Source organism: Oreochromis niloticus, linkage group LG11 (assembly GCF_001858045.2).
Source record: "Oreochromis niloticus isolate F11D_XX linkage group LG11, O_niloticus_UMD_NMBU, whole genome shotgun sequence".
NCBI classification, from domain to species: Eukaryota; Metazoa; Chordata; class Actinopteri; order Cichliformes; family Cichlidae; genus Oreochromis; species Oreochromis niloticus.
This window is the reverse complement of record NC_031976.2, coordinates 28,696,770-28,710,262: the sequence shown is the minus strand read 5'-3', so window position 1 is coordinate 28,710,262 and position 13,493 is coordinate 28,696,770. Positions and strand designations below refer to the sequence as shown.

General features: G+C 38.9%; 2 protein-coding genes across 2 annotated transcripts; one reads left to right on the top strand and one right to left on the bottom strand.

The window, feature by feature from the left end:
* Positions 1–135: 135 nt before the first annotated feature.
* LOC102081984 (myelin-associated glycoprotein) lies at positions 136–5,751 on the bottom strand. Its single transcript, XM_005455876.2, has 8 exons — positions 5,620–5,751; positions 4,504–4,896; positions 3,515–3,826; positions 3,170–3,433; positions 2,094–2,366; positions 1,711–1,813; positions 1,453–1,618; positions 136–1,359 (listed from the first exon to the last, which is right to left on the bottom strand). The coding sequence occupies exons 1-8, from the start codon at positions 5,738–5,740 to the stop codon at positions 1,204–1,206; spliced, it is 1,788 nt and encodes a 595-aa protein (XP_005455933.2). The 5' UTR covers positions 5,741–5,751; the 3' UTR covers positions 136–1,203.
* Positions 5,752–6,536: 785 nt separating this feature from the next.
* LOC102079254 (NLR family CARD domain-containing protein 3-like) lies at positions 6,537–13,029 on the top strand. Its single transcript, XM_013274925.2, has 8 exons — positions 6,537–6,786; positions 6,944–7,293; positions 7,788–7,865; positions 8,256–8,306; positions 8,417–10,226; positions 10,497–10,583; positions 11,675–11,842; positions 11,987–13,029. Exons 2-8 carry the CDS (start codon positions 6,966–6,968, stop codon positions 12,306–12,308), a joined length of 2,844 nt encoding a protein of 947 aa, XP_013130379.1. The 5' UTR covers positions 6,537–6,786; positions 6,944–6,965; the 3' UTR covers positions 12,309–13,029.
* The last annotated feature ends 464 nt before the right edge of the window (positions 13,030–13,493 follow it).

The window sequence follows — 13,493 nt, the reverse complement described above, 5'->3', positions numbered from 1 at the left end:
CGACTAACAACTTTTCTATCCAATCAGAGCTTTATTTTCTTCTTCTGTGATTTAATTGTTGTGTCACTGAGGTTTATATTGCCACCAGTCGGTCACCATGTGAAGAGACATTCAAACAGAGGACTTGCTCTTGAAACCGTTTCAAATCTGGTGCAGTTTATCTCTTTTGTGACAAAATATACACTTTTAAACGTCGTGAGCAGATAGTTTAAGATCTCAGAGCAGGAAGAATGTACATTAGATTTCTGAATTCATAGTCTTTCAGCTGTCAGTGTTCGATAACACCATATCTCCAAAATTATGCATTACACCAGCAACAAAAAGAGCCCAATAATAGGTTTTTGTTTTTAAACTGAGAGTGCATCATCAATCAGCAATATACACATAATTACAGTTGTATAAAATTAGATAAGAAAGCTCTAGAAGATGTAATATAGGCAACGTTTGTACAGACCAGTGTAAATAAATGTGCACTGATTCAGTATGCATACAAAAAAAGTGAAGAAAAAAAGTTCACAATCAAACATGTAAATAAATTTGACTTTTCAAATAGATGAGCATGAAAGGAAGGATTCTCTGCATTATTCTTTTTGTTGTTTACAATTGAACTCTTGAAATACATATACTCAAGTGATGAACACTATGGGAAATTAGTTGAACAATAGCCATAAAGTAGGCATTAAAGTTCTAAGACAAGAAAAACTTCCAGGTATGCTTAACACAACAGAGTCACTGCTGATGTAATGAATGTTATACATTTCATCACAGCTGGAGCAGCTCTTTGTCCTTCCAGAGAAACTTTAAAAGCTTCCTGAGGATCACTTTTGTGCTCCAGCTGCTTTTAGAAATGCAACTGACTGGTCTGGTCAGACTACATCAGATTTGAGGGTCTGTTTTCTTTTTTTCCTCAAGGGCTTCACAGATAAAATGATGAAAACTGTTTCATCAAACCTTTTCATCTCTCCCTTTTTTTTGAAGAGCAAAGCACATCTCTGTCACTCGATGGCAGAAATTGTTCAGTTTGGAAACTAGAAGAAAGATAGACCTACCACAGATCAGAGTGCATTGTTATCAAATGCAAATGACATATATATATACACGTATCGATTTGCACTGTATGCAATATCCTGAGAACTAAAGAAACATTTGAATAACAACCAGTATTAATCCAGTGTACAATGTAACTGTAATTTAGCTTTGTGCTTAGAGAATCTCCAGGTAGATGCCCGTCTCTGCATCTTCCACAGCTGTACCCTGCACCTCTCTTACGCCTCTGACTTCCTGACCAGCTTGTTGGTTAATTCCTCCACCTGGTCCAGGTCTTCGTCTCTCCCCACCTCTCCTGCCCATTGGACGGATCTAAAAAAGGAGAGCAGCTGTTGTCACTGGAAGAAATGATTTGGTATTTCCTCTGGACAAACTGTCCACTGAAAGATCAAGGTTATCAAATACCTGCTTAGTGCGGACAAAAAGAGGCGTGCAGTTCTGGTACACAAGCTGGTAGCTGCCATTGGTGTAAACATGAGTCACTTCTGTGCAGTTTATATAAAGAGGCATCCTGTCCTGATAAATTTCCAATCCTCCAGGGTACATGGTGGGATGTCTTCTTAGAATGTGCCTGAGAGAAGCAGAACAGGTATTCGATAGACTTGATAATTAGGCGTGACACAATCCAAGCAAACTTTTAACAGGAAGTGTTTCTGTACATACTTTCTAGCTCTCTTTTTGCAGTAGTAGACAAGAAGGGCCAGGAGGAATATGACCAGGACAACGGTGACAGCAGGTAAAATCAACCACAGGAAAAATGCTGTCTCTGTATGTGGACCACAAGAGCAGCAGAGGATCAGCATATAGTATCCCATCACTGGATTATATCAACTTCAAACTTCAGTGCAAACAAGAAAAATCAGATTTTCCAATCATAGCTCAAGAAAATTATTTGGTTTTCTTTGCAGCTTCTTTTCTTCTACTTGTGTTTTTAAGCTGCAGGCATGCTGCACAGAAGTTTCAGCACAAGCAAGACATCAGAGTGAATAAACAAGAGGCAGGGCTGTTGTCTTTCTTAGTATGGAAAAGCAGTGCTTTGAACACACCTTCTTCTCCCTGCAGCAAGACCAGCGAGTCGTTTCCCAGAGCGTTGAAAGCAAAGCAAATCACCTTCTGAGGTTTTTCCATCTGCCCTCTCAGAATAGCCGTTAGCACACTGGGCTCCGATGTTACAGACACGTTGTAATCTTGAGGTGGAACAGACCCATTAACGCTCCAGGTGATTGCAGGTTTGGGGTTGGAGTCGACCAAACACTGGCACACGACCTCTGAATCCTCTACAGTACAGGTGGAGGAGAGCTGGATGATGGCTGGCTTATCTGGAAGAGATAATACTGTCATTAGGTTCTCAATAATATTTATGAGGATATGTCTACACAAAACACAGGGTCTAAGGATTGAAAGGCAATTTTATAATTTTTTGAATGGGTTGCATGAGAAACTTGACACACATAGTACTTGACATATGTAAAAACAACAGTTCATTCACTATTTATTGGCTGTGATTAGTGTCTTTACAGGCATTGCAGACTGTTTGGTCAGTGAAATCAAGTAGATGCCTGCAGAAGCTCCACATTTAACTCTGTGTAAGACAAACTCATTGGGATTTAATTGTCCTGTTTATCATCCAGTACACATAATAGTGCACTGAATGATAAACAGTTTTTTTTTGCCCTTTATTTTCAAATCCATACTGGTTAATGTATAATCACCTGTTTTTTGTTGCTCTCAATGGCTGCTCTGCAGTCTATCTACAGTTTGCTCAGATCTTCACACAACAAAAGCTTATTTTCTTTCCCTTATTTTTGTGTTCCAGTCATGGACTAACCTACAGACACGACTGAAACTTAACAATTGCTTTTCTCCTGGGAGAGTTCAAAGTTCAGATTTCAGTTTTTACTTGTCAGTTGGATTTGAATTATGCACCTGTAGTTGTTTTATTTTCCTTTTATTATCCCCCTCGTCTGTTTTTATCATGCTCATTTTTATACTTTTTGAACCTTGTTAATTTGATGCCAAATAAGTGCCTGGTTAAATCAAATCCTGTGGTTTGGTTAGTTGGATGCAACCTAACAACACGTATGTATGGGATGCAGAGAAGATCAAGAAGAGGTAGAATTACATTGTATATTAAGAGTTGTGGGCCGAGATTCTCCTCGGCCAATCAGGTTCTGAGCTGTGCACTGGACCCTCATATCTCGAGTCACGTTGTACAGCCGGACTGTGTGCGTTCGCTGATGGAGGTGCACAGTGCGGCCATGTTGACTATAGGACCAGTGGTACTCTGTTGCTGGAGGGTCAGCCTTACATGAGCACATCAGCAGTGCATTGCCCCCCTCCTTCACTGTCAGGGTCTGGACTTGAATCTTCACATCTTTCGGAGGAACTAAGAGCATAAAAGGCAAAAAGAAAGGTTTTAGCTTACTGACCCAAGAAACACAAATACACTAGTCAAATCTATACTTACACGTCACATGTAGGTCCTTCAAAGTGGATAGTGTTTTAGGACCTGGGAAGATGACCTGACACCTGAGCTTGGACTTCACCTGGTGTGTTACAGTGAAGGTCAAAGAGGCCAGTAAAATCTTCCTGTGGGGATCTGGGTAGAGTGTCGTTACTTCCCCAGGTTCAGTTATGTTCTTCTGGGCTCCTCGCTCCCACCTCCACTGCAGATCAGGCAGTCTGGAGGGGCAGTGGTAGTTGACAGAGCAGTTCAGGGTGACCAGTTGTCCTTCTGTGGCTGACATGATGCCACTGATGACAGGAGCTTCAGGGGTGTCTGCCAAGAAGGAAAATCTCCATCATTATGGTTTTGACACTTTAGTGTATTAAAAACATAAAAATCATACAAGCAAAAAGACGAATTCTCTTACAACGACCATTAGTGCTCGAACTACTGAACAAGTCTACTCATATGTGATAGAAACAAGACTGTTTAATTAATAATCCCATATTTCTTCTTTTGTGTTTTTCCTGTACTTGATATTGATTCACCCCCAAACAGTTAGTCAGGCTTCTTCCTGTTAAACCGGAGTTTTTCCCTCCCAATCTCATGAAGTTCTTACTAATATGGCGCTGTGTGATTGTCAGGGGCTTTTACCTTACAATATAAAGTGTGTTGAGGTGACTGTAGTTGTGAATTGGTGCTATATAAATAAAATTTGAATATTTATTTATAAATGTAAAGATAAAAAGAATTGCTTAATGCTCTTCCTGTAAATTTATTTTAGCTTTAAGAAAATATGTTTTCACGGGAAACATTTTAAAGTTTATTTAATAGTTAATCTGCTTGAGACACGTATGCACTTCATGCAGCTTGTTTTTTTTAAATAACTTTTCATGCGGGGGATTGTCTGATTGTACTAATAATTCTTCTATGCAATATTTATCATGTGAAAAAAAATCAAAGTGTTTTAAAAAGTAGAAAAGAGGACATGCATTGTTTTCCTCACTCACAAATACGGTCCAGATTGAAGCTCCTTGGCTTCCCCCAGAGTGAGTCGCCCACTGTCTTCAGAGAAATTTCAAACACCTGGGGGTCATCCTCCCTGATCCTTTCGATTTTCACTGAGCAGTCGCCATCTGCGATTTTGCCAAAGAGGGATGCTCTGCCTTGGAAATCCCTGCTCACTTGGCCTTTGTCCTGGCTGTTAAAAGCAGTGCTCTGAAGAGGAAAAAAAGTGCCACCACCTCTGAACCTTAGCCGCACATCCACTCTCTGCTTCCTACCCCTGATAGGATGAGGCGTAAAGGAGCAGGGAATAACCACACAGGTGCCCACCAGAGCCTGGACACGGTCAGGGACTGAGGGTACAGGAGAGACGGCCTGCACCCCCCTCCACAATGTTGCTGTTGTATAGAAAGCACAGAAAATCATTTATCCAGCATTATTCGTCAGTAGATTAAACTTTACATCATTGAAACACAATAGTGATATTTCACAGTTTTATTATGACAACTAAAAAGCATAAGAGAATGTCTCAAGGACAGGGTTGATTAAAATATTTCATATATTTAATAAAGAAGCTGTAACAGCATTAATTCCTTGAGACTGTGTAGAAAGGTCATCTTAAAAGCTAAACTTTATATGACAAAAGGTTTGTACTATCTGGAAATCTTACAAATACCACACAGTTTTGCAACAGTTGTATATTTAGAAAGAGGAAGAGGGCAGCTGGAGTTTTAGCTCTGGAGTCAATCTACTATTCAGACTGCAAAAAATGTCTATTTTTTTGTCATGAAAAATATTTGTTTTAAGTTATAAAAATGTAGAGCACTTTATTACAAAAATAAAATCTAATTTGTTAATATTTAATTTTCATCAGCACATAATATTTTGCAGAAAACATTCAAAGACAAAAAAAGTCAATAAAAACAAATCTCTTACATTGATTCTTCTCTTTAGGAGAAGCCAGCGGAATCCAGCATAGGGATTCATTAAATTACAACACATGACAAACATCCTCCAAATGCAGCCAAAAATCAACTATGTTGAATTTTTGGAATTCCTTTTTTTTTAAAAGTAAGTTTAAAGTGTATTTAAAATGATCAATAATTTGTTTAATTACTTACCAAAAATCAGGGGACACACAAGGAAGACGGTGTCGGCCTGCATGTCTGCAGCCCTGCTCTGGTGGCACAGACAGGGAAGGATGAACAAAGGAGCAAAGAGGGGGAAGCTGGATTGTTTCATTATGCAACTGGTACTATGACTTCCTGTGATGTCCCCCTCAAACTTCCATTATCAAATGAATGTTTATTATATTTGTTTATTTTACCTTCACTTATCTTTGTGGCTCATAATGTAATTAGAAAAACAAATAAATCATGGCATTATAACTTTAGAATATATAGACCTTATAAATGATCCAGAAATCATTGAAGTGCTGAAACTCTGAGTTTTTTTGCAAAGGAAAGAAAGACCTCAGCAAGCAACTATGAGACAGCACATGACAGTGAGTGAGTCACTCTCATGCTGTTGCCCAGTTCCTCAAAGGGACTAGCAACTCAAATCTGATACATTTCTGATTCCCTCTATCTATACGGACCAGCCAGACCACACTTTAGAAGTTGTGATTAAAAAAAGTGTGCGGAAAATAGAGGGGTTTGAATATTAACTTTTTAGTGACATATTTGCTATGCTGTTGACAGTAAATGTCAGCATGTGTGTAAGTAGGTCATCACGGATGAAGGGAAAAAGTGTAGTATTGAAACTTTATCAAGCTGAAGCACTTAAGTAAGAATTGTTTTCTCTACTATCATACATTATGAAATATGTTTCAAACTGAAGTAAACTGAATTTGGCATAAATGATTTTAGGGCACTTAGTCTTTATTTAACACCTTTTAAAATGATCTGACTGAATATATTAATATTAGCAATTTCATTTCCATGCAGTGTGTAGTGACAGAGCAGATATTCAACACAGACTACATGTGGAACAACTTCAATAACTTATTTTGATATTTTTTCCATCTTGTTGCAGTTATTGCCATTATCACCTTGAGAGAAATTTTTGTTCAGGCTCAAACAAAACCAAGTAATCAGAGTCAGGTACAAAGGCTTTAACTGCTTGAACTCTGGACCCTTTAAAGCTTGTTTGAATTGCTGCTTGCACCTCCCTGCTCCTTAAAACAGACTGCAAACTGCTTTCGTGCCAAAACTCAAGACTGCAATGGCAACACCAGATGTGGCTTAAAACCACGGCTTAATGTAAAGATCCTACAGTGCAGATATAAGGTATGTGTTGAGGATGGTAGTGTTTGTACAGAAATCCTTATTGTTGTGCAGTTTGGTATATGTGTGAGAACTGAAACATCAAAGTTTGGGTCTTCTCTTATCGTACCGAATGCAGTAACTATTCATTTAAAGCTTTGATTGTTTTTTCACTTGGCAGGTCAGCACTACTCTTAGAAGTTATGAGCCCAGCTCAGCAGCTGCTCCGTTCTCAGAGAGACTTATTGCTGAAGTGGACATGTGACCATCCAGCGCCCTTGCTGCGTTGGCTGCGTGATGCTGAGGTGCTTTCCTCTGCCTGCTACCTGTCTTTGCTGGAGAGGTCGCCTTCCAATGCTGTGGCGAAGGCACTGGAGACAGTGTGTGCCACAGAGGAGAGCAGCCAAAAGTTCCTGCAGGTGTTGAGGGAAGTGCAGGATTACTACTGCAGAGATCTGCAGGTCTGGGTTGAGAGACACTGCAGGAACGATGCAGTCACTAAATCAGCACCTGCACCTGTGAAAGTTGAAGGTGAGGCTGCTTTAATGTGCTGGTGGATGTTTTTACATAAACAAGTGTAACTGAAGTTAATGTTCTTTGCAACCTTGAGCTGAATGTGAGGAGCTGTTAATGGAAGACAACTTTTACAACCTATTGAGGGAAGACATGAAAGAAGATTAGATTCAGGGTACAATCAGCTTTGATGCCTCGCCAAGATTTTTTTTTTTTACTTTGGGGATGAAGGAGCTTTAAGAGATAATGGACATTGAGCTCAGCTATCATAAGTTAAAATGTGTCCGTGATTTGGGCCATGGAAATATCCCAACAATTATTTGACAGTTTTCAGTTTACTTAAAAAAAATTCCACCGCATTGGTAGATGCCATATTTGGATCAGGCATTCATAGTTCCCTGATGATGAGTCTCAGGGATATGAAAATGCTCAGTCAGCAGAGTCCCCTGTGAATCTGACGTTTTAAACAAATACATCTAAAATAACTATAAATTATTCTATGATTTCGACAGACAAGAAGTCTAAAAGCCCCATTGCGAAACTGTTTAAAGCAAAGAGCAAAGGATTCACCCTCACCACTGATGTTAACGGTATGAATTTATTGTTTCATCAAGAAAAAAATTGTATATAAATTATATAGTAGTAAAAGTTAATTTTGATATATTTTCTTTATAGATATAAGAGATAAATATTGTCCTGTTTTTTTTTTACATTTATTGTTTATAGTTTCATTTTTATATGTAATATATATGTATGAATTTGAATATATGCATTGATTTACCGCTATACTTTAAATAAGGGTTATTCTGAACTGTTAATCACACAAACTACTTTACTGGAGTCTATAAAAAAGTATATAGAGCTGTAAATGAACATAATCAGTCCCTTTAAAATGCAAACTGACATTAGGCAAATGTAATTTTCCATGATTTGTTCCTGTGCTTGCAATCAAGTAAGGAAATCTGACTTTCATATTGCAGCTAAGGAAGAGCCAAAACCTTGCAGGAGTCTAAAGTTGGCCACCATCCGAGGTAGGCTGAAAATAGGTCAACTGAATTCAAGAAGCCACCATCTTTATCTTATAAAACACTGAAGAATAATGCAATTTGATTTTAAAAAATATCTTTATCTTCTATTCCAGTTTCAATTTCTGCCCATAAAACAACGTTACTGAAACGCACAGAGCAGTTAAAATGTTACTCAGAGGGAAACAGGGAGGCTTCAAACTCAGCTTCTCACATCGAGATCCGCTACACTGACCTTTTCGTGACAGAAGACAATGAGTTAATTGACAGTAGCCAACATGAGTACTTTGCCTTGGCGGGCAGACGTGCTCGCATCTATGTCCACCAGGACTGCCAGCGTATCCGGCCCGGCCATCTGTTGAGCCCCCAAGAAGCATTGGGACGAGCCCCTAAAAGGGTTAAAGTGAAGGGTATTGCAGGTATAGGAAAGAGTGTGGCAGTACAGAGGTTGGTCTACGAGTGGGCAATTGGGAAGAACATGCGTGAATTCACCTGCGTTTTTGACCTACGCTTCAGAGAGCTCAATCTAGTTGATAAACCACTGAGTTTACTGGAGCTGCTTGGACAACGGTTCCGATACCTGAAGGAGGCTCTACCTGACCTGCTCACATCACCAAGATCATTGCTTTTCATCTTAGATGGTTTAGATGAGTTTAAATTCCCTCTGGACTGGAACAGTCCAGACAAAAACATTGATGTAAAATCAAACGTACTGGTGTCAGAGCTGATGGTGGCTCTGATAAAAGGAAGCCTTCTTCCAGAGGCATCAGTCATAATTACAACAAGGCCATCTACAGAAGCTCCCAAGCGTTTCTTCCAGAGATGCTGTGTGGTGCTGGGATTTGAGGAGGACCAGGTGAAGGAATACACCGCCAAGTTTTACAAAGACAGTGAAGTTGCTCAAAAGGTGTATGATTACATTGTGAACAATGACAATCTATTTGTGCTTTCCTTCATCCCTCTTTATTGCTACATCATCTGTACCGCTATGGCTGAGTTCTTCTCTTCACAGCCTAACAGTGTTGGTGAATCAAAGTCTCTGGAGTTAAGCCCACCCAGAACAGTCAGCGAGGTTTATTTCTGCTATTTGTTTACAGCAGTCAAACACCATGGACTAAAAGGGAGGACAGAGAGAAGCACACCTAGATCAGAGGTTCTTAGCCTAGCTAAACAACAACTGATGAAACTGGGGAAAATGGCTTATGAAAACCTTCTACAGAAGAAGATATTGTTTGATAAAGCAGATTTGGAGAACTACGGTGTCACACCTGCTGATGTTCAGAGCACCTTTTTCTGTCATATCCTCCAGCCTATTAAAGAGGAGACAGTGGAGATGTTTTCTTTCTTCCACCTTACTGTTCAAGAACATCTGGCTGCCTTGTACTGTGCAATCAACCTCTCCAGCCAGGACGACATAATACAAGCTCTTGACTTTTGGTGCTTTGGGGTACGTCCATCGTCCTCTACTGCTGCACCCCTTCAAAATTTACTCCTTAGCATGGATAAGCTCGAAAGTCTCCAAATGTTCACACGTTTCTTCATGGGAATGCTGCGAGCACGGTTGTCAGGTCATTTAGAAGGTCTTGTTCATTCTCCCATCGAGCAAGAGGATAGCATCCCCAACAGGCTCGGTTTGTGGTTCCAAGATCAGTTTAAAACCAGGGAACTGGAAAACCAGGTAGCCCTAAATCTTCTCCACTGTCTGATGGAGTTCCACATGAAGGAAACCACTAGCATTGCAGCACCAGAGATCACAAAACTGAACTTGTTTAAAATGAAGCTCAGTGTTGTGGACTGTGCAGCGATACACTACGTGCTGCAGTTTTCCCCACACAAGCTGCAAGAGCTCAACTTGGGCTACTCTAACATTGGAAACCGAGGACTCAACAGACTGAGACCAATTCTACATCGATGTGAATCTCTCTAGTGAGTAGCTCATTTTATATTCACTTAAAAATATATACTGCAGTTAAAATAAAATAAAAATAAGTTGGGGTTTGAGCTTTGCAGCTGTTTGATGCCATTCTGTGGGGAGCTTGCATATTCCCCCTGTGTCTGCATGCTTCTCTCTATGTGTGTTAGCTCTGTGATGGATGTGAACCCTGCCTTCTGTTTAATGCATGCTGGGATGGACCCAAACCCCCTTACATGTAAGATGGCCAAAAACAATGTTAACCAAAAGTTTCTCTCTTTCAGTCTGAGATACAACTGCCTGGATAAGCAAGCAGCTATTTTAGAATCTGCCATTCTGAAATCAAATGAGTGCCAAGTGAAGAAGCTCTTGTAAGTCATTTAAAATATTCAACACTCATGTGAAAATTATTTTTTAGAACCTACAGTGTGTTACTGCCTTAAATGTTATGTTTTAGGCATAGAAATATTGCATAGCTGCATCGTGAAATGCAGGATGACTGGACTCAAATTCAGACTGGACAGTAAGTTAACAAAAACCAAGCCTTTATTAGAGGTGATCATATCCTAAACACAAACCTTACAGAAAAGAAGAGTGCTGGAGAAAAAACTGTGACCGCACCATGAACTAACAACACAGGGACAGTATGATGCGAAGGGAAACACGGGCATGGTTGGACACAGAAACAGGAGGAAAACTAAACATAGCTGAACATCACTGAGATAAACACAAGAGAGAGAATCTAATGAAGTATAACAGGATTTTAAAAAAGACTCAAAACTCTGGAAGGTACACGAAAAAACCTCCAAAACAAATCAGGAACTAAAACTTAGCTAGAAATAAATTAAAAACTAGGAACAATAATTAAACCCATCCATCCAGCTAATAAAGCCTACTAAATAACGATGCGCAGACAAGAGACATATACAGGGATACTGAAGGAGGCTTGGGAAATAAATGAAAATACAAAGAATCTGACAAAAATAAACTCCAGAGACTTACTTAGATTTGAAAAGTGGAAAAAACTAAAGGCCAAGCATCCAAAACACTAAAGGTGTAACTCAGAGGCAAGACTCAGGGGCCATGACAGGCTAATTAAAGATTAGCTTTATTTCTCAAACTCTTTTGCACATACACCCTACATATACATTAAATTCTAATGCAGAATTTAATATATTTAGTAATAGTGTGATTAATCAATTAATGTGTCCTGAACTCAGAAAACTAGCAGAGAATTAATGGAACCAAGCAACCAATTAAAACTTAATTGATTTAATCCAAGTTTTTTGGTTAAACTGATACTTTCCAATTATAGGATAATGACACTTCTAGTGAGTAGTGTGAGATTTGTAGAGATCATGTTCAGATCACAAAAAATGCTTTTCCCCATGACTTTTCAAAACCTTGACATTTTTTGATATAAGCAGCACACACAGAATATGTTTCCTGCTTCCGTGTACAGTATGTGCGGCAACAACCTGGGTCCTGAGGGGGTTTTGGAGCTGTGGAATGCTTTGGAGCACAACAACACTGTGGAGGAACTTTATCTGGACATCACCGGCATCACAGAGAGAGGAACAGAAAACATTGTCAACTGTCTCAGCAAAAACACTTCTCTGAAGACACTGACGTAAGATTAAAAAATAAATCTGCATGTGTCCAATGCTCTCCATGTTATAGCACTGCCATCTGTAATTTGGATCCCTTTTTTTAATGATAGTTGTAAAAAGGCATGTCCAAAAATCTGTTAACCAGTGATTTCTTCATTGTACAGCATTGTTGGAAATGACATTGGAGCAACTGGGAGGAGAAGACTGAAGGAACTGGAGAAACGTCGCCCGGAACTCAGGATCATTGCAAACTTTGTGGACGACCTTGGGTTACTTCAGGCATACCTGGATTGGGTGGAGGAGATCCGAACTGACAGAGACCAGATGGACTCCGTCAAGAATGCGGATGCCCTGCAGTCAGTGCTGAGGGGGCTCCAGGTGGCAGGGACAGTGGAAAAGGGGGAGAATGCAGAGAAAGCCAAGGAGCTCCAAAAAAAGATTGAGGAGCTACTGAACTATTCTACAGAAGTGATTAGAGGAAAATGATCACACAGAAATGAACCATCCCAACCATTAAATCTTACGGTCTGACTTCAAGCTGTGAAAGTAGATCCTAAAAACCCAGACAGGTGTGTTAATAGCTTAAAGCCACCTTTAACACTGCTTAATCATCTGGAGAATTAATGATTTCAACTGAAAACATGCTTTAGATGTTTAAATTCATTGTCATTGAACCTGAGAGAATCTTTAATAGATTAGTATGTTCTTTGTGATGAACCTGTTATGACTGACAAAACTGTACCTGCACATTTTTAAATGGTCAAATGGACTCTAAATACAACTAATGCTATTATTAGTTACTATTTCAAGATTCACATAATTACAATGTTTTTTAAGTGTTTTAAGTGTCAATGTGATCATTTAGAAGTCAATTCTTTTCCAAACTCAGTTAGAATTAATAAATTAACACGCTGCCCTCTAGTGTCCACATGTTTTACACCAAAGAGAGATGAAATTCTTCAACATCACTGAAACTCTGAGCTGAAAGTAAAATTCAGCTCAAATGACAAATTTATTTAATGTTTCTGTAAATCTTTTTTTTTTACATATTAAAAAATATTTGTATTCATTTAAAAAAATAACAAGAGAATGAAAAGAAAGCAGAAAGCATTATTGTTTACAAGGTAACCCATCCATTCACTTTCTTTGTTGTTAAAATACAAATAAAAAACTTCATTTTCAAATAAAACTTCCAATTTTTCCATAATTTGTTGAACAAGAATTTTTGTATTTATGTCTCAACACACAATATTACTATTAGCTAATTGTCATAACAGTCAAAGTTAATTCAGCAATGAATTTTAATTGTGACTAGTTATTAGCTTATATATATGGAAGCCAGAAAACAAGTCATAATCATATCCATGACATTGCTGAACAATTAGAAGTCCCCAGCTCAGAGACAGCATATGAACACACTACCACCTAGTGTTAGGATAAGGGGTAGTTTCTAGTTTCCAGTTCTTAGTTTCTAGTTTCTGAGTTTTCTATTTAGTTTGTGTTTCTAAGTATACAGCAATAAAGCTGCCTCTTTTCATTCATCCTGTCGTGTTACGAGTCCTTTATTTGGGTCCTCATCCTGCCTGCCACACAGCTACACTTGACATAGTAGTAACATGCACCAAATAATGACAAGATAAGATATGATAAGATAAGATAAGGCTTTATTGA

What these genes read in the sequence shown, in the direction of transcription:
- LOC102079254 (XM_013274925.2), top strand. Translation starts at nt 6,966, where the DNA reads ATGAGCCCAGCTCAGCAGCTGCTCCGTTCTCAGAGAGACTTATTGCTG. An exon ending in AAAGTTGGCCACCATCCGAG is followed by an intron (nt 8,307 to 8,416) that starts GTAGGCTGAAAA and finishes CTTCTATTCCAG; the next exon opens with TTTCAATTTCTGCCCATAAA. An exon ending in ACTTCTCTGAAGACACTGAC is followed by an intron (nt 11,843 to 11,986) that starts GTAAGATTAAAA and finishes TTCATTGTACAG; the next exon opens with CATTGTTGGAAATGACATTG.
- LOC102081984 (XM_005455876.2), bottom strand. Translation starts at nt 5,740, where the DNA reads ATGAAACAATCCAGCTTCCCCCTCTTTGCTCCTTTGTTCATCCTTCCC. An exon ending in GAAGGACCTACATGTGACGT is followed by an intron (nt 3,434 to 3,514) that starts GTAAGTATAGAT and finishes TTATGCTCTTAG; the next exon opens with TTCCTCCGAAAGATGTGAAG. An exon ending in TTTTTGTCCGCACTAAGCAG is followed by an intron (nt 1,360 to 1,452) that starts GTATTTGATAAC and finishes CTCCTTTTTTAG; the next exon opens with ATCCGTCCAATGGGCAGGAG.